Here is a 27,444-nt window from a genome sequence, read left to right as displayed (position 1 = left end):
GCAGTGATGGCGAGGATGTGACGTTTAACCGAAAACGTCGTTCTTCACAATAAATGTAACGTTAGTATTTTCACCGGAGAACTGTATGATCATGGAGTTCTCATCGCTCATCAAGAAGATAGGTAAGACGATTTGTTTGTAAGATCGCTTTTTTTCGCGTTAAACGTCTATCAGGCAACTGTTGTTTATGTAAGTTAGCTTGAGAAGCTAAAGACAAGTGAAGTTGTACTGTACAGTTGTGAACTGTAACTGTCTGTAACCATGTTTAACGTTACCTAATCACATCACATTGTTATTCTGTATTAATATTGTGCCTTGCATTTATGCTAAAACGACGTCGTAATGTGTGTTTTGATCGATATGTGTACTTTGATCTGTCAAAGTTTTACTTTTCAGAATTATTGTCTAAAAGTTTTATTATAGCAAAAGCGTAACGTTAGTAACCACCATGTTGATCCCCTTTTATGAACCAACGTTTTACTACAAATATCATAAATAAATGGTTAACTTATATGGTAAGACAATGTTAAGTTTGTGCTTACTATGGTTTTACGAACAATATCAGGATTATTTTGATTGTAAGGGGACTTTATGAACTTTATTTATTCTTATAGCTTTTTGTACTCTAGAAATCAATCAATCAAATATAATAATACAAATTATTATTAATATTATATTAAATTGTATTGGCAGCAACTGCTGGTTTTGTATTGTTTTGACTTATTTATTCATTTGATTTTGTGAATAAATACATACTGCTCTGTATTCTTACTTTACTGATTTCCCCCCCCCACAAGGACACTCCTTAGCTGAAATCAGAGTTCGGGCTCTTAAAAATATCAGAAGCAAACTGGATCATGGTCTCATCTCTACTCCCGATCTGGTCCAGGAAAGGATGCTGTTCGTTTACCTACTGGAATGGTTTAATTTTCCTGAGGTTCCAATGCAAGAGGAGGTTCTGGAGTTGATCTGTACACTGTCAAAGGTAGAATAATGCTCGGAATGATTCAGCTGTATTAAGTGAGATGCTAATGACAGGGAATGATGTTTTAATGGCTCGCTGTTCAGCGGTACTATTCGTTACAAATCACATTAAAAGAAAGCACACATAGGGATGTTAGAAAGAAACCACCATGTTATTTTTCTAGCCGGCATGTTTAGAGCAGTGTCTAATTTTGGTTTCCATACCCTGTCAAAGCACCCGACTGGAGCACAAATGCTACGGGATGTAGGGGCTGTTGAATTCCTAACACAGCTCTCACCTAATGTGGATCCTCACCTGCGCACAAGCGTAGACAGCATTTTCGATCAGCTGTTCCACCTTCCAGAGGTCCTGCCTAGTTGTCCACCCACCACCACCTACCAGCCACATTCTGTTCCCTTGCTGCAGACAGGTTTGGAAAAATGTTATATCGATTTTAATTCCTTTTATTCCACAGATTTCTGTAGATGTTCATTTCATCGTCTCCAAGGTTGTCACATAGGCATTTTGAATGGCTGTGTAGCAGCGTCTTTTGAAGTGCACTGAATTAGAGCATAGAATAGTATGAAGGTACAGGTTTCCGATTCAGTTTTCATCTCCAGCTGGTTTTGTGTTCTTAGAAGAGGACTCTTCGGCGAGGGGATATTTCCAGTGCAGTCAACTCAGGCAGACAGATGCTCCAGGCCCCAGAGTATTAGGTGGGTGATATCAACTTTCAAACATCAGCAAACTTTCTGTTATAATAACTTTCAAGGAGAACTTTTACCTATTTATTCTGTAACATGGATGACTGTAAAGATGTACTTTATGTGTTCGATAATCTAGTTGCAATGTACTGGCTAGTATTTTTTGTTGCCCCACCACAATTGATCAGTTTTAATATTTTCCAAATCTGAATGTGTATTTGGTTGTACTCTTTAATAAAAAAAAGTATATTTGTTTACAAAACATAATGTTTAACCCATTCAGACTGTCACAGAAAACCACATGTCTGGCTTAGCAAGGCATAGAAACATACAAAACTGATGTATGCCATGTACAAACTCACACTGGCCTCTTGTCTCTTGTTCAGAATACTTGTAGTGAATACGTTTAATTTAGTTTTAGTGTAAAGTCTTCCCTTATACCCTTATAACGTGTTTTTATGTTCTTTCCTCTGCAGTCAACACTTCTGTAAGATGCCTGAAGTTCTCCGTTTTTCCATGGCTGTCTTTAAACACAACAGATCAACATATATTGTCATCAAATGAAAGGTATTGGTCTCCTCTTCTTAGTGTAATTTTACAGGTAATGCCATCTTATTTCACATGCTGGTCTAATAACCTTTCGCTCGATCAATCTTTAGTTCCCTTAGAAGCGACAACCACAATTTGGTACGGACCACCTGTGAGCTGCTTCGTGATGTGATCATGCAAGACTTCCCCGCTGAAATCTTTCTGCAAAGGCCAAGTACAGTGCAAGTAAGATTTAAATGTGATTTCTGTCTTAGATCCGTAAATGCCGTTTGAGTTTTAATGAGCTGCCATAAGTGACATAAATGAATCTGATATTGTGGGCTTTATAGTTCCAGGTCCATTTTTATTATTCAGTAGTGTTGGTTGTAGAATAAGTTCATGTCTGGAAATGATGGAATTGACAGCAGGAAATTGTTTCTTTTGTTTGGGGCTGTAGTAAGCTGACACTTAGCATTTTAGTACAAGCATTTAAAACAACAAGTGATCGCTGTGTTATTTGTATTAAGTGTTGGCATAAATACCTCATTATGTCTAAGATAAGTGCACTAATGTCCTCAGTGACGATGGTTTATTGATATGATTTGCTAGAAAAAAGTTGTTTTTGGCATGATTTTCTTCATTCACCCCTAATATTTCACTGAAGATTTCTTTCTGTGGTGCTTCTTACAACAGCAGAGCAGAACATGCAATGTTGAATAAACGGAGACATACGAAAGAATTTTGAAATATGTAGAATACATGGTTGCAAATCTTTCGAAAGGTACTTGCGATCTAAATGTACGATATCTGTTTCTAATGTTCTTGGTCTTTTGTGTAATTGTTAAGGAATTGAAGGTCGCACTGGTTCTGACTCTAGTTGATCAATTCAATTAAGTTTATTGAATCACTGTGATTCATTGGCATGGCTTTGGTACCACTGGAGGGCTAGTGAATTTAAATTGGTACAAATTACACAACTTAAAAGTCACGATCAGGTGGCTTTTTATTTAGTGCCTAATGGAATAAAAAATCACTTGTCAACTGTTCCATGTCAATATGACTATGAAATAGACCCTATTCCCAATACGTTTCTGGCCTTACTGGGTGCAGCACGATATTGCATTTACTTTAAATGGGCTAGACATTGATCTGCATCTTTGTATAAGTCATTTAGGCTATTCTATAACTAACTAACCAAATTTCTGCTCCAGAGTCTCCTGTCACTTCTTGGTCTGAACACTGACGGTGATGTCAGTTACCTGGCGTTTCAAGCATTGGCCTGTCTGGAGCAGCTTTGTAGGAACCTGAGGAGCCGCCTGCGTTTCTACAGGGATCCCAGCTTCCATTCTGCCAAGCAAGGTATCCCACCATCGCACCCCTGTAAAATGTTCTTAGTCTAACATGGTTTTGCTTGGCGAGTTTCTTAGTTAAGGGTTAAAAATAAACATTTTGTCATTATTCGTTTATTTTATTCCCCCTTTATGTCAATAGCTTCTGTATGACTCTTTCTTCTGTGCAACACAAAAGAAGATATTTTGAGAAAATGGTTTTGTGGCCATACAGTGGAAGTAAGGGCCTGTGTTGTTTGGTTAGCAGCATTCTTATAAATATCTTCTTTTGTGTTCTGCAGAAGAAAGAAAGTCATACAGGTTTGCAATGACATGAGTGTGAGTACTTGATGAAAGAATTTTAAGTTTTGGGTGAACTATCACTTTAATTTCTCATATATTTATGTATTTTTCTGTATATTCTGAGTGTTAATATCCATCTCATTATCTCCCTCGTTTAGATCCTGTGTCTCAGAACTCCTCTATCTCCTACTCTCATGAGGTGAGGGGAACACAGCGGTCCGGGGTATCGACCCCAGAGGAATGCTCTCCCAGACCCTCAGTAGTGGGCCGGCCCGGTCAGCGGGTGCGAGGCGATGGCCAGGATGGCGATGCTGCCTCTTCTAGGTGCAGCTCTAACCGTTAAAGCCAACTGTTTCAATTAATATACATGGCAGTGTGAATCACTTTACATACGAGAATAAAGCTGGTTTAAATGTTTCATGTATATGAACATGCTTGGAGTGATCATTTTTGCTTTTATTGTGTATTTCAATGCCTATTCAGTATTAATTACACTAAGTTATCCAATCACAACTAAGATGATTAACATATATGAAATACTGGAGCAGATAATACAGGCTAAACTCTAGAGACGAGCAGGAAATAAATGAATTGATAGGAACTAAATATAGAAAAAACGTTCAGCACTCCCTGAATTTTTTTTTATTTTTTCTAATGTTGCTTACAACCATCCGTGTCTTAGCCAATTAAGGATTCTTTTTGATTGTATACAGCAGCAACAGCAGCAGTCAGAGAGGGGTTCCCCCCAGGCCGGCCCAGCAGTCTCCCCTCCCGCAGCCCCACCTGGAGCTCCCCCCAGAGATGGAGGCGGAAGAATCACTGGAGCTTCAGCTTCAGCAGTGGAGCTTGGCTAGATTCGGTGTGGCGGCCATGGAGCACGCTCTCCCACTCATCAATACAGGTCAGAGGCCTCTCAAAACCGCCGTCTCTATCAGCTACAGCTGTTCCAATCCCACTACAGACATACTTCCAAAATCCATCTTTTCAAATTCTCCTTTCATCTCGATCCTTTAAGAGAGCCTGAAGGTTTTCCAGCGGGCGCTGGAGATGCTGGCGGCGACGCAGGGGCTTCTGGGAGACAGCGTGGCCCCCGAGGTGTGGGACGAGCAGAGCCTCACTGCGACAGAGCTGGCAAGTGTCTTCAACAGCCCTCCTCCACGGTGCAGAGCCGCAGCCGAGAGGCTGATGTCTGCATCAGTGCATACAAACACACACCTGTCGCCTTTTACGTCCCGATCACTCCACTCACTCTGAGGGACAGATGGTCATTGGAGAACGTTAAGCTATCAGCGCAAATCAATCGTGGCACGCCGGTTGTTTCTTAGGCTGGTTTCACCACTTAAACTTCCCTGTTTGCTTCTGACCACAGTTCAAAACATCTGGTGTTTCTGTCAGGACATTTGTCACTTTAAAATAACATTTTTTACGTTGTGATGAGCTTATGCATTGGATGTTATGACCTTCTATAAAACAATATTTTTTACTGTAAAATTAAGTGCTCCGATTTATTTACGGCATATTATTTTTCAATGTTTATAATTATGCAGAAATACCTTTACTGTATAAGTAGTATTCGTTTTTTCTGAAAAGTGTCAACTCTGACTCAGTGCTACCAAAATGTTGTGTTTATTTGTGCAGCCCTAGCGACTTTCCTTTAATCTATGTTCGTGAGTTCAGAGCAGGTCTGTCGGTTTCCCTTGACCAATAGCAGCCAAGCGGCGTGTTTAGAAAACCAATATTATTTTTGTAGTTTGTGTTTGACACTATTGACAGAAAATCTACACACTTGAACTTAAATGTTAACGTACAATTACAATTGTTAATAGGTCATTTAAGCTCATAATGCATTAACATGCTTTAACCTGTCAATGTTTTACATGTACTAATACTAACCATGATAAATGTACTGGTCAGTGTTAGTTCATATTAACTATTGCTTTAAAAGCCTAACTGTAAAGTGTTACTTATAATGCAAAAATAGCGTTATATATGGTGCAGAGTTTACCATTATTTCTTTAGTGTGTTTTATCTAAAATCATTCACATACCTTACATTACATCCATACAAAGGATTATTTAGGGTTTCAAAGTCGCTTCTTCTGTAAATGCTTTTTACTCGTACAAATCACATTAAACACGTTTATTGTGCTTAATATCTGTGCACTTATGTGAACATTCCCCGCCGCACATACTGTAATTATGTATTTCAATGCATGACTCCGTCCCTCATTGATGCTTATGGCGTTTTATCAACAAAAAAAAACTGGCATCCATAAAACTTTCTTTGAAATGCACAGGACTCTTGCTGCCTCCTACTGGCAAGATGTTGTCAGGCCCCTTGTACTGTCGAATCACTCTGTTTTTTGTGTTTTGTAACAGAGGGAGAAACTACAAGCATGTGTAGAGATGTTGGGAGACGTTATGTGCTACCATCATGGCATGACCTCCTCTGAACAGCCCGAATCGTCTCTGATCCACCACAGAATGGCCTTTATTGGCACTGCCATATTTACAATCCGTCTCCTGCAAACCTTGTTACCTGTGGAGAAGGTGAGCGAGCATATGGCCGTTCCATTCTTAGACATTAATAAGCCATGTCGCCGTCGCTGAATGGACATATGGCCGTGTCCTTCACGTCATTATTAAAACAAACGAGAGTGTGAAAACCCCCAGAAGTCGCTGTGAAAGGGTCAATTGTTCAGTTATGCTGTAGACCTAAGGACAGCGCTACAATTACGGTCAAAATGATTAGTGTTTGTTTATTTATTTAGTGTGTTTTATTTTAGTGTGTGCACTTGTTAACTCTTTACACTGTATTTTTTGTCTTTCCGTACAGGCTGGTGTGAACCTTCCTGAAAGTACAGTGGCTGCCATATTTCTCATGTGTCTTGATACATCTTTCAGTGTGGCGTACCCTATTATACACGAGTCAGCCGTGGCTTACCTAGAACAGGCTTGTTTGGAAAGATACAACCTTTATCGAAGGGTGTCTCGCGTTTCTTATTGTATGGAGGCCTGCTGCACTTTTCTAAAGGAAGCACAAGCTAAGGTAATAATTCGAACCATCTTTATTTGTTGCACACAATTCCATATTCACTCAAATTTTTTATTTAAAAATAAAAGTGTCGTCATCCTTTAATCACCCTGATATTTAATACCAGCTTTGTTTTTTGTTGGATCCAAAAGTACATTTTTATTAAGGGTTTTTACACAGTTCTTGTCATAACACAGTTCATAGTGACCATGGCTGTCAAGGTCGTAAAATAAATAAAAAACAGAAAGGGATGATAAAATTCTCTGTGGAGGTGACAGTTATGAGTGAATTTTGTAACCGTATGGTTTCAAAATGTTGGAATGTTGGGCAGAAGTCATGTAGGGATTTTATTTCGATCTTTTGCTTTGTCTATTTTGCAGCAAAAGGATTCTTCAAAAATATTGGTAAAGATTCAAACTAGTTTTGTTAACATGGTCACCCAAAAATGAAAATTTTGGTTTTCTTTGACCCTCAAGTTGTTCCATATCTGTATAAACTTTGTTCTGATGCACACAGAAAAAAATATTTGGAAGAATGCTTGTTACCAATCAGTTCTTGGCCACCATTGACTCCCACAGTAGAAAATGTTGCTTTATAAAAAAAATGTTCTGTTCAACACAAAAGAAGATATTTTGAAGAAAGTAGGAAAGGATTAGCCATGGTAATTTTTCCAACTATGGTAATCATTAGTGGCCAAGAACTGTTCGTTTACGAGCATTCTTCCAAATATCTTTCTCTGTGTTCATCAGCACAAAGACATTTATACAGGTTTGGAACAACTCAAGGGTGAGTAAATGATTACAGAATTTTTGTTTTTGGGTAAACTTTCCCTTTAATGCATTTGCTAACATAAACGATCAATGAGCAATATATTTTCATATAATATTATAACATCTTAAAGGTTAGTTAATAAGAATACATTTGTTTTTCGTTCATTCGTGGTAGTTCATTGTTCATGTTTTAGTAAATGTTCAAATTAACATTCTTTAAGATGAATAAATTGTGTGGAAAGGTTGTTCGTTGTTAGTTCATGCATTTAATGCAGTTAACAAATAGAACCTTATTACTTTTGTTTTCCACCAAATAAATACACCTTACATCTTTAGAATGGAAATGACATCTTTAGTACGGGTAAATAAACTGAATTTTTAAACTTTTATAGTAAATCTTATAAATATGAAATGCTTTATTACAGGGAGATAAGAATTGGCACGAACTTTTGGATCTCGCTGACCAAGCAACCGATGCTTTTCCATACCATCAGCACTTACCGGTGGTGAAGGAATGTGTCCAGATTTGCTCCTACCTGTGAGTTACTTACAATTATGGAAACCGCCATTGCCATCTGCTGTTTTGCCTAGTGCTGCTGTAGAGGTGTCAACGTCTAAAAATCTGTAAAAATCGTGTCTCTCCGTAGGTGGAAGTTTGAACACGCGAGCCCACTGCTGCAATCGGAAAGTCAGAAGTTATTTCTGAAGCTTTTGTCTCATCCTATGTCCCCAGTGAAGGCGGAAACCTACTCTTGCACTCTGAGCATTTTGAAGGTACGTGCTGTACTGTGGAAATTGGCCGCTGGGGCCTATTTTGAGAAAAGAACAAATCCGAAAACAAAAATGACACAGAATCCAGCTAAAACCAGCTTCTGATGATAACATGTTTTACACGGTTCCTGGAGCTGGTTATTAGTTATGTCCTCCAGGAAGTATAATATTGTAATGTACAGTATTTTATGTTCGAGATAAAGTGTTACTTGGTTATGGGTGTGTATGTGTACTATACATTAAATTACCTTCACACTTCCTTGCAATTCTATTACACTTTACATAGAATGCAATGGGCTTTCACCTCTGTACATGACAACGCTACGACCCCATCGTGCCTCTCTCACCCCCACAGGAATGTTTGGGAGTTCAAAACGTGGCCAAACCGGCATCATCCATCTGCAACGGCATATACTTTCTGCTTCACCCCCGCGTTCTATATGAGATCAGCGTGTTTGGCCTTCAAGACCAAGCAAGAGAGGTGAATTATTCAGCTTCCCGTTTCCATGTAATGCACAATAAAGAAACCCTTGTTATACCCATACACAGCTCTCTGATAAATAATGTAGCTGTGCTGGATGTTTAATGTGTTACTGGGGTCATGCCAAGCTAATGTTTGACATTGGAATTGCCCTCGTGTGACCCCTGTTGGTGGCGTACCTCAGATGCCGTATTCGGATGAGATAGCTTGTTATAAGCGCAATATCATAGAGCCATCAACTTAGTTTATGTGTGATCCAAAGGTGAGCTGCGCTGCCAAGGATATTCTGCTCTATCTGCTGAAGGGACGATTGATGATGACAGCCGCAAGTTGGAGCAGATTTAATGAGGCACTTTACGTGGTCATTCCCGTATTACAGGTGCACACTCTTTCTTTCTCTCCACGCTTCTGTCTACACACACACAAGTGCAACATAACCATCAAACTAGGCTGGAAGAATAATTTTCTATGTAATATTAACGTGTTTGCAAGACGCCCGAGGCAGACTAGTAATATCTATGTTACGCCGCATTTTATTTAAAACAAGGTTATTTTGTGCTTTCTAACTACTGAAGATACGTTTTATTCTTTAAACACCTCATACGGTGTGGTGGGTAAGATGTCTGTGCTGTTGAATATTCATAAATCTTGTCAAGGTCCTCACATTTGATTCATGTTTTCCTAAAGAAGGCTCTGTAATTGGTTCGTTCTGTCAATAAAACACAAGTGGCGTGTTTGTTTATCATTGCGCTCAGCTGGGTTACGTTTGTGGCTCTTTTGTCTGCCGCGGCCACGTTAGATCCTGATGCATTCTGTATATTAGAGTTATGCGGGCACAGACGACGTCCTGGGAAACTGCGTCCTTCTGATAAGTGAAGCATCTGCCGATAGAGGAGATGAGGTGCTTTCTCTGACAGCCAGGCTACGGGCCGCCCTTCGGCTTTTGTTCTCCAAGCATCACACGTGAGTTTAAGCTGCACGCCAGAAGGTTTGTTTTCTGTTGACTGTTTGTTAAATGCACCCGTTGTTTTTGTTTGGGACTTTCAGTGTGAGGAAAACAGCAGTCGAGCATCTGCTTCCGCACTTGACCAGCACTGAAGGTGCCGGGACCACCAGACCAGCCCTGGACAGTTCCACACTGTCCTCTTTACCAGACATCTACATTGTCAATAAATCTGTTGACGTCAAGTTGAATACTCCAGACAAGTCGTATGTGAAGGTAAACAACGACTGCTTGCAAATTTTTCTTTCTTTCTTTCTTTCTTTCTTTCTTTCTTTCTTTCTTTCTTTCTTTCTTTCTTTCTTTCTTTCTTTCTTTATGCGTGCTGTTTTCTTTTCAAAGTTAGAAGAGCTAGTGGAATATTTATCTGTATCTTAATGATGTTGCTGTGTTCCCTGTGCAGTTAGTTTATGTGATACACTGTTCTTTCTCTCTCTCTGTATGGACTGTGTTCTCTCTGAGCAGGTGGAGTCTGTAAATAAGTTGTACAATATTCTCACATCAGAGACTGTGGATGTAGTTTTACGGAGATCTGCAGCTGAGCAGCTGGCTGTTGTTTTGCAAGGTATTCATCCATCCATCCATTCATTCATTCATCTATCTTTTCATTGATTTATCAACCCATGCGTCCGTCCATCCATCCATCCATCCATCCACCCATGCGTCCATTCATCCCCACACCCATGCACCAATCCATCCGTGCATTTATGCGTTTGTCTGTCCTACACCCACCCATTGACCCATCTATTTATCCATCCATGCATTTATCTAGCCATCCTTTCTTCCGTGTTTTTCCATCCATGCGTCTGTCCATCTATCTATCCACCCACCCATGCATCCATCCATCCATCCCCCATCCCCTATCCATCCGTGCATTCATGCATTTATCTATCTATCCTTTATTCCATGTTTTTCCATCCAAGCATCTATCTTCCCATGCATGCATCCATCCTATTATTCATGCATTTTTCCGCCCATCCATCCAACCATGCGGTAATTTATTCATGCATCCAAACACCCACCAGTCCATCCGTCCATCCATACATCAACCCTTACTTTCTTTCTTTCTTTCTCTTTTTTTCTTTCTTTCTCTTTCTCTTTCTATTTCTTTCTATTTCTTTCTTTTTTTCTTTCTTTCTCTTTCTCTTTCTATTTCTTTCTATTTCTTTCTTTCTTTCTTTCTTTCTTTCTTTCTTTCTTTCTTTCTTTCTTTCACCATTATAGTTTATGCGCCATTGTATTTTTTTCCAGATCCATCAATGCATGCTGTTCTGAAGGCCTTGGGTTTATCAGACAAGCTTATATCTTTCATCTCGGAGAGTGTCAACAACAATGCATCGGTAATGTTTTTCGTTCGCCTTTTTTCATGAATGAATTCAGTCAAAGAACATTTAGACTAATGAAGCCCACATATGCAGCTATATACTGGTGTCAGTCAAGAATAAGTCAGTCCTAATTTTCTTCTCTTGTATGATCTGTATGTCCCCAAGCTAAAAGCTTTGTGCAGAACTCTGTCCAGCTAATATGGTTAATTAGGGAGAATTAGGCACAAATGTCCTGGCACTTACACCACGTGCAGAATCTGATGCCTCGCCTCCATTTGCTACGCCTTGTTAGCTGTTGATGTCAATTATGATGTTGTTTGGCTGTTTGTTATGACTTCTTAGCCTTGAGGCTGTCGATCTTTTTGCGGCACAGTAGTTTCACTCTGACTGTTATGACTGCCGTTGTGATTGTGTTGACGGGGTAAACACCTCTAGACTCAATTGTGATGGCTTGTTACGACTACAGTGTGGTAACTGTGGCATGCCACCTCTAAACAACCTAGTGGTGTCACAGAAATGTGGTTTCCCCAGGCACGACATTGTGTCAAAGTTTTTCCCCAAGCACAACATTGTGTCAAAGTTTTTCCCCAAGCACAACATTGTGTCAAAGTTCTTCCAACAATTAACAAAACTCCAATTTATTACTTCAGCATATTCCATTGCATGCTTCTGAAAGGCCTGGAGCTTCTCATCTCTTGCTCTAAATCTAATCTGCTAGGATATTTTGATAGTTGAAGGTGTACCATTCAGATTTTGTATCATTATGTAGAGCATGGATTGCTTGTTGGAGCCCAGCGTGTGCATGTTGAGGAAGCTGGTGTTTGAAGACCCCTCACTGCGTCACAGTCTGGCTCAGCAGACGTCTCTTCTCATCACGTTGCTCAGAGGTACAATCCGCAGTGGTTTGAAAATCACCAATAAGACTACATCTGACTATCTGACTGTAATACTTTCAGCTCGCTGTCGTTATAAAGTTTATAGCAGTTACTGCTTTTTAACTTTAAATGGGCAAGATCATAAACAACCCTTTAAGTTATCTAGCACAAATTATGCACAAATGGCAAATATACATTTTCAACCCGTTCCTTCAATCTTCCAGACATTTACAAGCGTTTCCAGCTAAGAGCTCCCTTACATACTGTTTGTGAATGTTTGGAGGTTTACAGTCATCTGGAGTGTGCTAACATAATTTTTTTCTTAAACTGAACATTTTCTTGTTTTGTTTTACTCGTAATGTGTAATAAAGGAGCTTTGTTGGTTTGCCCCTTATAGCTTTATTTTTATGTTTTATTCCTACTCGGCCCCAGAATGTGATTCTTAAAGGGATAGTTTGGACAAAGTATGTTTTTTTTATCATTTACTCACCCTCGTGTCATTTTAAAGCAGTTTGACTTTCTTTCTTCTGCAGAACTTGAAAATATTTTCAAGAATGTTGGTAACCAAACAACATTGACTTCTATTGTATGGACCCAAAACCACTGAGACATTTCTCAAAACATCTTCTTTTGTGTTCCACAGAAGAAAGAGTTTTTGAATGACATCAGGGTGAATAAATGATGAAATAGTAAATTAATTTGTGTTCCTTTAAAGCAACGGTGTGCACATTTTTCTGAAGGTAAAATGCTTTATGCTATCCATTGTTAATATACAGAGACAGAAATTACACTCTTCAGCTTTCAAGTGTGTTTTCCATGTATTTGTTGTCATAAATATGCAATTCATACTTTGTTCTTAATCTTTTTTTTAAGCTTCTCTGTTAATAAAGGAAAATAAAGGTGATGTGAGTGAGGTTGCTGCGTTGATGTCTATTCTGCTGTTTGATGAAATAGCACGAATGGATGTTTGGTATGTTTTTGTTTTATGTTCTAAGATTGTACATCATACAAGCCATTGGTCCAAATGTAAAATATGTGAGCCTTTCACTATTTTATTCCCCTTTATGTCATTCAAAACCTGTATGGCTTTCTTTTCTCTGTGGAACACAAAAGAAGATATTTGGAGAAATGTCTCTTTTGTGTCTAATGGAAGTCAATGTTGTTCGGTTACCGTAATTCTTTAAAATATCTTCTTTTGTGTTCTGCAGTAGAAAATGAATCAGGTTTTGAACGACATGAGGGTGAATAAAAAAGTATTATCATTTTTAGGTGAACTGTCCCTTTAAACATTGGCATATCCAGCAGACAATTATAGTGATGGCAGACTTTTAATGAAAAAGGAATGCTTTGGCTCATGTTACATTTAATAATCGTTGTTCCTCAATCAGGACCGATAAAGCAGGCTCAGATACAGCCTTGTCTCCCTTCTCACTGCCCGCCTCTGTTATACGAAGGTAAAGCGCATCTAATAAAATCTAGCTGTGCATTAAAAGAAACTGTTTAATTTGCCTATAAATTGACTCTATTACATTCTCTCACCCATGCTGTTCTAACAGGTATAATCTGCCATTTCAAGCTCCCTCACACCATGCGGTGAGTCCCTACTGTTCAGTTCTCCCAATCTACTCAGACCTGCTAAGTCTGAAGCCTGCATGGGAGGCGATGCAGATCACCTGGAACAGAGCATGGCATGCTGGGATAGATGGGCTGCTGGAGCACCTAAGGTGCTTCAGGAGTGATGTACCTGAGTGAGTTAGATTCACTAATGTGTATTTTTGGGTTGGTGAGGTTTTTGACAAGTAAACCCCATAATCTCATGATGTCTCATTCTCAAGGTTTCACAGCGATCTGGTGCTGTCGGAATCTCAGGCCGTGGTGTTGCGTATAAGCAACATCAGGTCTGGTTTGCAAGACTGCGTTCAGGCGGTCCAGGACGCCAGTTCACACAGTGCAGTTACCTCCGCTATGACCAGGATGCACCTTTACCTTCTGACTGATCGACTGGCTGTCAAATCCACCGCAGAGAGCAGCAAGAGCATCCTGCAAACCCTCAGCTGGCACTCAGCTGTGAGAAGGTGCACACACCGTCGTCCTCTGTGTTTTGATCTATTGATGCGTTTGGTCTATACCTCAGATATGTGATTTGTGATCACCGGGCATGACTTTGCGTGAGTTTGATGGAGTGCGCTTGCATATCACAACCCTGAAGAATGAATGAACTGACAGATTCCAGACACAAAGCAGAACAACACTTTATCTTTAGCAAAATAGATGTTAGATATGACACTGTCGCTAAAGCAGAAACCTACAGCTTCTTGTTCCAGTAAGGAGTGCTTCAGTTTCAGTACAAAATAGGCTTAGTCAACAGCTTTTGTGTTATATTTTCAATTGCCACCAAAAACAACAACAGACTTTACAGTTAAAATGCAAATTTTCATACATACATTTAGAAGTATTAATATTAGATTTATTCTGAGATTACTTTCGTTGTAGTCAAAATGGGTTCCTGTGGTAAGACAATATTGCATTTTTTTCAACTTGACACCTTTTCGAACAACATTGACATAAACAGTTTTTCTCTATCTTTGTTCATCTGATAGATTTTTCATGGTGCGTCCAGCCTGCAGTCAAGATGAAAGACTATTGATGGATATTGTGTCATTCCTCAACACATTTTTCAAGCAAAATCAGTCTGAATCAGACCACGCGGACCTGAAATGGCTATTAGAACTGCTCCTAAACCAGGTATTGTTGAAGAAACCATAACCGTGTTAAATCTGTTATGGATGAGTGATTGTGTTTGTCTGAGATGACTTTACAGGCCTTGTAAGACAATAAAGAGGCTCATCCACCTTTAATAAAATTAGTTTCCCCCCCACCACACAACTTCAAATGAGCACAGTGTGGTGTATTTATTAGGAGGAGCTGAAATAAATCACCAGCAGAGCGATAGAAATACATTAATAACGTATTACTGCCAGTAACCAAGAGCCGTTCGTCAACCATAGTTATTTCTTAGACAGAGGCTGTTTTTGTTTTTTTAGCTACAGTATAATCAGCCTTTTCCTGTCCTGCCTCGCATTAATTTTGTATGTATACATACAAACCTGCCCTGACGCTCAACAGAGAAATCTGGATTTGATGAAACGCCTGGTGGGGTAGGTGGTGAAATGCAGAGCAAATCCACAATCGCTGGAGTGCTCCTTAAACATTTGTGCTGTCTAAATGGAGCACATAGTCACAATAGTAAATTTATTCTGTTTAGTAGTGCTTGCTCAGGCAAATATTCCTCCCCCCATATTATCAGTGTGTGACTTGTCCTGCTATGGTTATGAATGATAGCTCCGTTTGCATGGAATATTGATGTGGATAGTACTGTTCTTTTTTTTAATAATCAGACTTCAGTCTAAACCTCAAGCCCCACACAGTATTAAAGAGACTGGGGGCTGGGCTTTATTAACTTGGGACAAGAAGCAGCAAGCTCTCGCAACTGGCACTTGGTACCCTAACAACTGTCTCTTGTCCTTGAAACCAACCAGAACACGATAGCAACTGGCACTTGGTGTTCTATCAACCAACCAGAACACCCTAGCAACTGTCTTATGTCTTAGCAACCAAACAGGATACCATAGCAACCGTCTCTTGATGTACTAGCAACCAACCAGAATACCATAGCAGATCACACTTTGTGTTCTAGCAACCTACCAGATCGTCCTAGTACTTGGCAATTGGTAACTAACCAACACACCCCAGCAACTGGCACTTGGTGTCCTAACAACCAACAAGAAAACCCTAGCAACTGTCTCTTGATATCCTAGCAACCAACTGGAACACCCTAGCAACTGTCTCTGTGTCCTAGCAACCATCCAGAACACCCCATAAACTGGCATTTGGTGTCCTAGCAACCACTTAGCACACCCTTAGGATGTAGAGCTTTCCTGTGGCTCAGTGGTTAGAGCACGGCACTAGCAATGCCAAGGTCATGGGTTCAATCCCAGGGGAATGCACATAGTCAGAAACAAATGTATAATACAATGCAATGTAAGTCGCTTTGGATAAAAGCGTCTGCCAAATGCATAAATGTAAATGTAAATGTTGTTCTAGCGACCAACCAGAACACTGTAGCAGTCTCTTGATGTCCTAGCAACCAACCAGGAGACCCTAGCAGATGTCTGTTGTGTCCTAGCAACTGACCTAAACACTCTAGACACTATCTCTTGATGTCCTAGCAACCAACCAGATCACCCTAGCAACAGGCATCCGTAACTTCCAAAACACGTTAGCAAGTTTGATATGGCCGGGATGCCAGTAACATTTTCTTCAAAAATTTACAAATGTTGTTTATTCATCTGGGTGGCTTTGTAGATAAATTCTCTGTAGGATTTGTATTGCTGCTGTTGAATGAAGGTGGATGAATTTCTAATGAAGCTGCTATTTTATTCATATTTTTCTGTGGCAGATGAATCCGGTTGTACTCAGGCATGTCCAGAGGCACTGGACGGTTGTAAGTGACAGATCAGATTGTTAAGTAACCCGTGTGTGTTTGTGTGTAGGAGTCACACACCCTACTGAACCTGTTGCTGAGCGGTGAGCAGGCAAACACACAGATCCAGTTGCAGGGGGAGGCAGATGAGCTCCATGCCCACCTCAGTCACCGGCTACAAAGAGAACTGACAGGGCTCTTCAACACTCTGCTTCTACGACTGACACACACTTCTGACAGGTAAAACACACACACAGGACAGTGAGTCACAAACTCGGCACATGGAGTGACTCACTGACTTATTTAGCGACAGAATCACACTTAATGACTCACTCATATTTTTTTAACCCATGCAGTCGGGCATCTGCCAGCTCTATCTTTAGAACCCCCAAACAGTGTGCCACATGAGTACTGCCTTGGCTTTGTGTCTTGTTTATGGAAGATTATCGAATCGAAGCCCAAACATGCTGGGAAAAATAACATTTGTTGTGATGTTCAGTTCAGTTTATGGATATTAGGGGAAAAAGTGAGGATTCGAACCTGTGTCATCTGCATGAGCACCAAGGCTCGTTTGTGGAGTACGTGTTAACCACTACACCGTGGTTCTGTCAAGCTTTTTTCGATTAAAGGCATGAACTGACGCTTTGATGTGTCTTGTTTCAAGTAGGATGATAGGTTTTGAGACCGCTGTGCATTTTAATGACTTCAAACCAACATGTATTCAAGAGCTGTAGCTGCTATTGAGTTCATTGTGCACCTGTGGTTAATGAGGGTGTGAAAACACTCAACAACATCTGTTTGCTCCTCAAAACAAACTCGCTGAGACCATTTAGGCAGACAAGGCAGATTTGCTATTCCAGAAATACTCTCTGTATTCTCTCTCATCCTTTATATGCATAACGCTTTTTACTACCCTCACAGGGAGACTTGTACCTCTACCTGCCATCAGGGGTAAAATACAAATCGAATGATGCCTTTGATTTAATTTAGTTATTTATGGAATAACTCCCGCAAAATCCTTGAGGATCTGTAAATCTAAAGCTCCCGCTGTGTAATGCAAATCTGATTTACCGAGACATTTCCCTGCATACGTTTTCATTTTATAAGCTGCCAACTAAAATGAAAGCTATCGTTCTGGCAGGTGCTTATGGTCTTTCTGACGTTATGGTTAATTTAGCTCTGTATTTTTCATAACAAGCAGAATATTAAAAGAATAAACACAGCATGCACATGTTTCTTTGCAGTTGTATGTAATGTTTAGATATTTTAGTATCCTGTGGAGTTATACAATATAACAGTAGTCTGAAGATGAAGAAGATTGTTTAATTTAGTAATTGTAGTTTGTTCAGTGTCTGCGTTATGCTTTTGCTCAATGTTCTTGGTTTTATGATGGCACATACCGCTGTGACAGAATAAAGTGTCAACTACTTCAGATTTTTCTATTCTGTGTAAACCACAGTGTGTAAATAAGTAGGCCTGGCTTGACTCATGTACAATGCTCATGTTAGATGGATAGAGATTTTCAATGTGAGATTGAGTGGAACATAAAAAACATAAAAACAGAGATTAAAAGAACCCCCATTGAATCCCAAACAGGACAAGAAGCTTATTATGAAAGAGGTGTAAAAAATATATATATAAGAAAAGGCTTGTTTTGCACCACAAACATTTTTCTAAAAAATGGGGTTACACACGCAGTGTGGGGTTACACACTGCCAATCTCATATTAATCTTGAGTACCTATACAGTAGTATAGCATGCGTCGTATCTTCGAAGAGTAGTTAGTTTGATTTATAAAAGAGAGATACAGCTGTATGATTATTTCCGGAAAACACGAGCTGCTGGAGGCAGGCAGGAGGGATGGAACTATAGCACAATCACACAATAACATTACATCATCGCATTAATCCCTTCTTGTTTTTTACATTATGCACGTAACGTTACGTGCCGATTGCCAACAAAGACATATGACTTAGTTTCACTTAACGCGTGTGGTTCATGTCCGGCATCTTTTAGCACTGGGGCCGCGCCATCTATCAGTTTCAAACAATCTCCAAATCCACCGTTATATCCACCATTTATATAACATCCATCATTGAAATGCCGTGAACAAAAAACCTACTGACTTCTCTCACTATCGCAAGTGTAACGAGCTGCAGCTGCAGGCCCACAGCGCAGCCAATCTTGACGCAGTGCAGCCAATCTTGATGGTACAGTTGGCACGTGGACGGGCTATGTCTTTCGCCTTACCGAGCTTTTCCGGGAGAATTGCCCAATAAAAGACTTATAAAAAACTTTCCCGAAACAAGTTGGAGTGCTGGGGGAGTGTAAAGGTAAGTTTATACTCGAGTGTCGGACCTATGCCGTAGCCTCTACGCCGTAGCCTGCGTGTCGGTTTTCATTTATACTTCTACGTCGTTGTCCGCGTCGACAGGCAATGACCACNCATTCTGTATATTAGAGTTATGCGGGCACAGACGACGTCCTGGGAAACTGCGTCCTTCTGATAAGTGAAGCATCTGCCGATAGAGGAGATGAGGTGCTTTCTCTGACAGCCAGGCTACGGGCCGCCCTTCGGCTTTTGTTCTCCAAGCATCACACGTGAGTTTAAGCTGCACGCCAGAAGGTTTGTTTTCTGTTGACTGTTTGTTAAATGCACCCGTTGTTTTTGTTTGGGACTTTCAGTGTGAGGAAAACAGCAGTCGAGCATCTGCTTCCGCACTTGACCAGCACTGAAGGTGCCGGGACCACCAGACCAGCCCTGGACAGTTCCACACTGTCCTCTTTACCAGACATCTACATTGTCAATAAATCTGTTGACGTCAAGTTGAATACTCCAGACAAGTCGTATGTGAAGGTAAACAACGACTGCTTGCAAATTTTTCTTTCTTTCTTTCTTTCTTTCTTTCTTTCTTTCTTTCTTTCTTTCTTTCTTTCTTTCTTTCTTTCTTTCTTTATGCGTGCTGTTTTCTTTTCAAAGTTAGAAGAGCTAGTGGAATATTTATCTGTATCTTAATGATGTTGCTGTGTTCCCTGTGCAGTTAGTTTATGTGATACACTGTTCTTTCTCTCTCTCTGTATGGACTGTGTTCTCTCTGAGCAGGTGGAGTCTGTAAATAAGTTGTACAATATTCTCACATCAGAGACTGTGGATGTAGTTTTACGGAGATCTGCAGCTGAGCAGCTGGCTGTTGTTTTGCAAGGTATTCATCCATCCATCCATTCATTCATTCATCTATCTTTTCATTGATTTATCAACCCATGCGTCCGTCCATCCATCCATCCATCCATCCACCCATGCGTCCATTCATCCCCACACCCATGCACCAATCCATCCGTGCATTTATGCGTTTGTCTGTCCTACACCCACCCATTGACCCATCTATTTATCCATCCATGCATTTATCTAGCCATCCTTTCTTCCGTGTTTTTCCATCCATGCGTCTGTCCATCTATCTATCCACCCACCCATGCATCCATCCATCCATCCCCCATCCCCTATCCATCCGTGCATTCATGCATTTATCTATCTATCCTTTATTCCATGTTTTTCCATCCAAGCATCTATCTTCCCATGCATGCATCCATCCTATTATTCATGCATTTTTCCGCCCATCCATCCAACCATGCGGTAATTTATTCATGCATCCAAACACCCACCAGTCCATCCGTCCATCCATACATCAACCCTTACTTTCTTTCTTTCTTTCTCTTTTTTTCTTTCTTTCTCTTTCTCTTTCTATTTCTTTCTATTTCTTTCTTTTTTTCTTTCTTTCTCTTTCTCTTTCTATTTCTTTCTATTTCTTTCTTTCTTTCTTTCTTTCTTTCTTTCTTTCTTTCTTTCTTTCTTTCACCATTATAGTTTATGCGCCATTGTATTTTTTTCCAGATCCATCAATGCATGCTGTTCTGAAGGCCTTGGGTTTATCAGACAAGCTTATATCTTTCATCTCGGAGAGTGTCAACAACAATGCAACGGTAATGTTTTTCGTTCGCCTTTTTTCATGAATGAATTCAGTCAAAGAACATTTAGACTAATGAAGCCCACATATGCAGCTATATACTGGTGTCAGTCAAGAATAAGTCAGTCCTAATTTTCTTCTCTTGTATGATCTGTATGTCCCCAAGCTAAAAGCTTTGTGCAGAACTCTGTCCAGCTAATATGGTTAATTAGGGAGAATTAGGCACAAATGTCCTGGCACTTACACCACGTGCAGAATCTGATGCCTCGCCTCCATTTGCTACGCCTTGTTAGCTGTTGATGTCAATTATGATGTTGTTTGGCTGTTTGTTATGACTTCTTAGCCTTGAGGCTGTCGATCTTTTTGCGGCACAGTAGTTTCACTCTGACTGTTATGACTGCCGTTGTGATTGTGTTGACGGGGTAAACACCTCTAGACTCAATTGTGATGGCTTGTTACGACTACAGTGTGGTAACTGTGGCATGCCACCTCTAAACAACCTAGTGGTGTCACAGAAATGTGGTTTCCCCAGGCACGACATTGTGTCAAAGTTTTTCCCCAAGCACAACATTGTGTCAAAGTTTTTCCCCAAGCACAACATTGTGTCAAAGTTCTTCCAACAATTAACAAAACTCCAATTTATTACTTCAGCATATTCCATTGCATGCTTCTGAAAGGCCTGGAGCTTCTCATCTCTTGCTCTAAATCTAATCTGCTAGGATATTTTGATAGTTGAAGGTGTACCATTCAGATTTTGTATCATTATGTAGAGCATGGATTGCTTGTTGGAGCCCAGCGTGTGCATGTTGAGGAAGCTGGTGTTTGAAGACCCCTCACTGCGTCACAGTCTGGCTCAGCAGACGTCTCTTCTCATCACGTTGCTCAGAGGTACAATCCGCAGTGGTTTGAAAATCACCAATAAGACTACATCTGACTATCTGACTGTAATACTTTCAGCTCGCTGTCGTTATAAAGTTTATAGCAGTTACTGCTTTTTAACTTTAAATGGGCAAGATCATAAACAACCCTTTAAGTTATCTAGCACAAATTATGCACAAATGGCAAATATACATTTTCAACCCGTTCCTTCAATCTTCCAGACATTTACAAGCGTTTCCAGCTAAGAGCTCCCTTACATACTGTTTGTGAATGTTTGGAGGTTTACAGTCATCTGGAGTGTGCTAACATAATTTTTTTCTTAAACTGAACATTTTCTTGTTTTGTTTTACTCGTAATGTGTAATAAAGGAGCTTTGTTGGTTTGCCCCTTATAGCTTTATTTTTATGTTTTATTCCTACTCGGCCCCAGAATGTGATTCTTAAAGGGATAGTTTGGACAAAGTATGTTTTTTTTATCATTTACTCACCCTCGTGTCATTTTAAAGCAGTTTGACTTTCTTTCTTCTGCAGAACTTGAAAATATTTTCAAGAATGTTGGTAACCAAACAACATTGACTTCTATTGTATGGACCCAAAACCACTGAGACATTTCTCAAAACATCTTCTTTTGTGTTCCACAGAAGAAAGAGTTTTTGAATGACATCAGGGTGAATAAATGATGAAATAGTAAATTAATTTGTGTTCCTTTAAAGCAACGGTGTGCACATTTTTCTGAAGGTAAAATGCTTTATGCTATCCATTGTTAATATACAGAGACAGAAATTACACTCTTCAGCTTTCAAGTGTGTTTTCCATGTATTTGTTGTCATAAATATGCAATTCATACTTTGTTCTTAATCTTTTTTTTAAGCTTCTCTGTTAATAAAGGAAAATAAAGGTGATGTGAGTGAGGTTGCTGCGTTGATGTCTATTCTGCTGTTTGATGAAATAGCACGAATGGATGTTTGGTATGTTTTTGTTTTATGTTCTAAGATTGTACATCATACAAGCCATTGGTCCAAATGTAAAATATGTGAGCCTTTCACTATTTTATTCCCCTTTATGTCATTCAAAACCTGTATGGCTTTCTTTTCTCTGTGGAACACAAAAGAAGATATTTGGAGAAATGTCTCTTTTGTGTCTAAAATGGAAGTCAATGTTGTTCGGTTACCGTAATTCTTTAAAATATCTTCTTTTGTGTTCTGCAGTAGAAAATGAATCAGGTTTTGAACGACATGAGGGTGAATAAAAAAGTATTATCATTTTTAGGTGAACTGTCCCTTTAAACATTGGCATATCCAGCAGACAATTATAGTGATGGCAGACTTTTAATGAAAAAGGAATGCTTTGGCTCATGTTACATTTAATAATCGTTGTTCCTCAATCAGGACCGATAAAGCAGGCTCAGATACAGCCTTGTCTCCCTTCTCACTGCCCGCCTCTGTTATACGAAGGTAAAGCGCATCTAATAAAATCTAGCTGTGCATTAAAAGAAACTGTTTAATTTGCCTATAAATTGACTCTATTACATTCTCTCACCCATGCTGTTCTAACAGGTATAATCTGCCATTTCAAGCTCCCTCACACCATGCGGTGAGTCCCTACTGTTCAGTTCTCCCAATCTACTCAGACCTGCTAAGTCTGAAGCCTGCATGGGAGGCGATGCAGATCACCTGGAACAGAGCATGGCATGCTGGGATAGATGGGCTGCTGGAGCACCTAAGGTGCTTCAGGAGTGATGTACCTGAGTGAGTTAGATTCACTAATGTGTATTTTTGGGTTGGTGAGGTTTTTGACAAGTAAACCCCATAATCTCATGATGTCTCATTCTCAAGGTTTCACAGCGATCTGGTGCTGTCGGAATCTCAGGCCGTGGTGTTGCGTATAAGCAACATCAGGTCTGGTTTGCAAGACTGCGTTCAGGCGGTCCAGGACGCCAGTTCACACAGTGCAGTTACCTCCGCTATGACCAGGATGCACCTTTACCTTCTGACTGATCGACTGGCTGTCAAATCCACCGCAGAGAGCAGCAAGAGCATCCTGCAAACCCTCAGCTGGCACTCAGCTGTGAGAAGGTGCACACACCGTCGTCCTCTGTGTTTTGATCTATTGATGCGTTTGGTCTATACCTCAGATATGTGATTTGTGATCACCGGGCATGACTTTGCGTGAGTTTGATGGAGTGCGCTTGCATATCACAACCCTGAAGAATGAATGAACTGACAGATTCCAGACACAAAGCAGAACAACACTTTATCTTTAGCAAAATAGATGTTAGATATGACACTGTCGCTAAAGCAGAAACCTACAGCTTCTTGTTCCAGTAAGGAGTGCTTCAGTTTCAGTACAAAATAGGCTTAGTCAACAGCTTTTGTGTTATATTTTCAATTGCCACCAAAAACAACAACAGACTTTACAGTTAAAATGCAAATTTTCATACATACATTTAGAAGTATTAATATTAGATTTATTCTGAGATTACTTTCGTTGTAGTCAAAATGGGTTCCTGTGGTAAGACAATATTGCATTTTTTTCAACTTGACACCTTTTCGAACAACATTGACATAAACAGTTTTTCTCTATCTTTGTTCATCTGATAGATTTTTCATGGTGCGTCCAGCCTGCAGTCAAGATGAAAGACTATTGATGGATATTGTGTCATTCCTCAACACATTTTTCAAGCAAAATCAGTCTGAATCAGACCACGCGGACCTGAAATGGCTATTAGAACTGCTCCTAAACCAGGTATTGTTGAAGAAACCATAACCGTGTTAAATCTGTTATGGATGAGTGATTGTGTTTGTCTGAGATGACTTTACAGGCCTTGTAAGACAATAAAGAGGCTCATCCACCTTTAATAAAATTAGTTTCCCCCCCACCACACAACTTCAAATGAGCACAGTGTGGTGTATTTATTAGGAGGAGCTGAAATAAATCACCAGCAGAGCGATAGAAATACATTAATAACGTATTACTGCCAGTAACCAAGAGCCGTTCGTCAACCATAGTTATTTCTTAGACAGAGGCTGTTTTTGTTTTTTTAGCTACAGTATAATCAGCCTTTTCCTGTCCTGCCTCGCATTAATTTTGTATGTATACATACAAACCTGCCCTGACGCTCAACAGAGAAATCTGGATTTGATGAAACGCCTGGTGGGGTAGGTGGTGAAATGCAGAGCAAATCCACAATCGCTGGAGTGCTCCTTAAACATTTGTGCTGTCTAAATGGAGCACATAGTCACAATAGTAAATTTATTCTGTTTAGTAGTGCTTGCTCAGGCAAATATTCCTCCCCCCATATTATCAGTGTGTGACTTGTCCTGCTATGGTTATGAATGATAGCTCCGTTTGCATGGAATATTGATGTGGATAGTACTGTTCTTTTTTTTAATAATCAGACTTCAGTCTAAACCTCAAGCCCCACACAGTATTAAAGAGACTGGGGGCTGGGCTTTATTAACTTGGGACAAGAAGCAGCAAGCTCTCGCAACTGGCACTTGGTACCCTAACAACTGTCTCTTGTCCTTGAAACCAACCAGAACACGATAGCAACTGGCACTTGGTGTTCTATCAACCAACCAGAACACCCTAGCAACTGTCTTATGTCTTAGCAACCAAACAGGATACCATAGCAACCGTCTCTTGATGTACTAGCAACCAACCAGAATACCATAGCAGATCACACTTTGTGTTCTAGCAACCTACCAGATCGTCCTAGTACTTGGCAATTGGTAACTAACCAACACACCCCAGCAACTGGCACTTGGTGTCCTAACAACCAACAAGAAAACCCTAGCAACTGTCTCTTGATATCCTAGCAACCAACTGGAACACCCTAGCAACTGTCTCTGTGTCCTAGCAACCATAGGATGTAGGAGCTTTCCTGTGGCTCAGTGGTTAGAGCACGGCACTAGCAATGCCAAGGTCATGGGTTCAATCCCAGGGGAATGCACATAGTCAGAAACAAATGTATAATACAATGCAATGTAAGTCGCTTTGGATAAAAGCGTCTGCCAAATGCATAAATGTAAATGTAAATGTTGTTCTAGCGACCAACCAGAACACTGTAGCAGTCTCTTGATGTCCTAGCAACCAACCAGGAGACCCTAGCAGATGTCTGTTGTGTCCTAGCAACTGACCTAAACACTCTAGACACTATCTCTTGATGTCCTAGCAACCAACCAGATCACCCTAGCAACAGGCATCCGTAACTTCCAAAACACGTTAGCAAGTTTGATATGGCCGGGATGCCAGTAACATTTTCTTCAAAAATTTACAAATGTTGTTTATTCATCTGGGTGGCTTTGTAGATAAATTCTCTGTAGGATTTGTATTGCTGCTGTTGAATGAAGGTGGATGAATTTCTAATGAAGCTGCTATTTTATTCATATTTTTCTGTGGCAGATGAATCCGGTTGTACTCAGGCATGTCCAGAGGCACTGGACGGTTGTAAGTGACAGATCAGATTGTTAAGTAACCCGTGTGTGTTTGTGTGTAGGAGTCACACACCCTACTGAACCTGTTGCTGAGCGGTGAGCAGGCAAACACACAGATCCAGTTGCAGGGGGAGGCAGATGAGCTCCATGCCCACCTCAGTCACCGGCTACAAAGAGAACTGACAGGGCTCTTCAACACTCTGCTTCTACGACTGACACACACTTCTGACAGGTAAAACACACACACAGGACAGTGAGTCACAAACTCGGCACATGGAGTGACTCACTGACTTATTTAGCGACAGAATCACACTTAATGACTCACTCATATTTTTTTAACCCATGCAGTCGGGCATCTGCCAGCTCTATCTTTAGAACCCCCAAACAGTGTGCCACATGAGTACTGCCTTGGCTTTGTGTCTTGTTTATGGAAGATTATCGAATCGAAGCCCAAACATGCTGGGAAAAATAACATTTGTTGTGATGTTCAGTTCAGTTTATGGATATTAGGGGAAAAAGTGAGGATTCGAACCTGTGTCATCTGCATGAGCACCAAGGCTCGTTTGTGGAGTACGTGTTAACCACTACACCGTGGTTCTGTCAAGCTTTTTTCGATTAAAGGCATGAACTGACGCTTTGATGTGTCTTGTTTCAAGTAGGATGATAGGTTTTGAGACCGCTGTGCATTTTAATGACTTCAAACCAACATGTATTCAAGAGCTGTAGCTGCTATTGAGTTCATTGTGCACCTGTGGTTAATGAGGGTGTGAAAACACTCAACAACATCTGTTTGCTCCTCAAAACAAACTCGCTGAGACCATTTAGGCAGACAAGGCAGATTTGCTATTCCAGAAATACTCTCTGTATTCTCTCTCATCCTTTATATGCATAACGCTTTTTACTACCCTCACAGGGAGACTTGTACCTCTACCTGCCATCAGGGGTAAAATACAAATCGAATGATGCCTTTGATTTAATTTAGTTATTTATGGAATAACTCCCGCAAAATCCTTGAGGATCTGTAAATCTAAAGCTCCCGCTGTGTAATGCAAATCTGATTTACCGAGACATTTCCCTGCATACGTTTTCATTTTATAAGCTGCCAACTAAAATGAAAGCTATCGTTCTGGCAGGTGCTTATGGTCTTTCTGACGTTATGGTTAATTTAGCTCTGTATTTTTCATAACAAGCAGAATATTAAAAGAATAAACACAGCATGCACATGTTTCTTTGCAGTTGTATGTAATGTTTAGATATTTTAGTATCCTGTGGAGTTATACAATATAACAGTAGTCTGAAGATGAAGAAGATTGTTTAATTTAGTAATTGTAGTTTGTTCAGTGTCTGCGTTATGCTTTTGCTCAATGTTCTTGGTTTTATGATGGCACATACCGCTGTGACAGAATAAAGTGTCAACTACTTCAGATTTTTCTATTCTGTGTAAACCACAGTTTGTAAATAAGTAGGCCTGGCTTGACTCATGTACAATGCTCATGTTAGATGGATAGAGATTTTCAATGTGAGATTGAGTGGAACATAAAAAACATAAAAACAGAGATTAAAAGAACCCCCATTGAATCCCAAACAGGACAAGAAGCTTATT

At 40.1% G+C, this 27,444-nt stretch overlaps 1 protein-coding gene across 1 annotated transcript in view; it reads left to right on the top strand.

The window, feature by feature from the left end:
- rttn (rotatin) overlaps positions 1 to 27,444 on the top strand; it is a 48,950-nt gene continuing 21,506 nt past the window's right edge. The window contains 27 exon segments of the mRNA XM_057322550.1: positions 1 to 122; positions 798 to 985; positions 1,199 to 1,394; positions 1,603 to 1,680; positions 2,145 to 2,235; positions 2,328 to 2,442; positions 3,408 to 3,555; positions 3,986 to 4,151; positions 4,541 to 4,728; positions 4,843 to 4,958; positions 6,206 to 6,376; positions 6,663 to 6,875; positions 8,056 to 8,168; positions 8,278 to 8,404; positions 8,757 to 8,882; positions 9,145 to 9,261; positions 9,706 to 9,845; positions 9,930 to 10,101; positions 10,348 to 10,447; positions 11,134 to 11,222; positions 11,977 to 12,094; positions 12,956 to 13,052; positions 13,471 to 13,536; positions 13,639 to 13,830; positions 13,918 to 14,157; positions 14,683 to 14,827; positions 16,636 to 16,805. Of these exon segments, the coding sequence (XP_057178533.1) occupies positions 86 to 122; positions 798 to 985; positions 1,199 to 1,394; positions 1,603 to 1,680; positions 2,145 to 2,235; positions 2,328 to 2,442; positions 3,408 to 3,555; positions 3,986 to 4,151; positions 4,541 to 4,728; positions 4,843 to 4,958; positions 6,206 to 6,376; positions 6,663 to 6,875; positions 8,056 to 8,168; positions 8,278 to 8,404; positions 8,757 to 8,882; positions 9,145 to 9,261; positions 9,706 to 9,845; positions 9,930 to 10,101; positions 10,348 to 10,447; positions 11,134 to 11,222; positions 11,977 to 12,094; positions 12,956 to 13,052; positions 13,471 to 13,536; positions 13,639 to 13,830; positions 13,918 to 14,157; positions 14,683 to 14,827; positions 16,636 to 16,805 (3,719 nt within the window). The 5' untranslated portion in view covers positions 1 to 85.

This window comes from Triplophysa rosa, linkage group LG23, assembly GCF_024868665.1.
Source record: "Triplophysa rosa linkage group LG23, Trosa_1v2, whole genome shotgun sequence".
In the NCBI taxonomy this organism is placed as follows: Eukaryota; Metazoa; Chordata; class Actinopteri; order Cypriniformes; family Nemacheilidae; genus Triplophysa; species Triplophysa rosa.
Note: the sequence above shows the minus strand (reverse complement) of the source record. Positions and strands in the feature narration are given on the sequence as shown.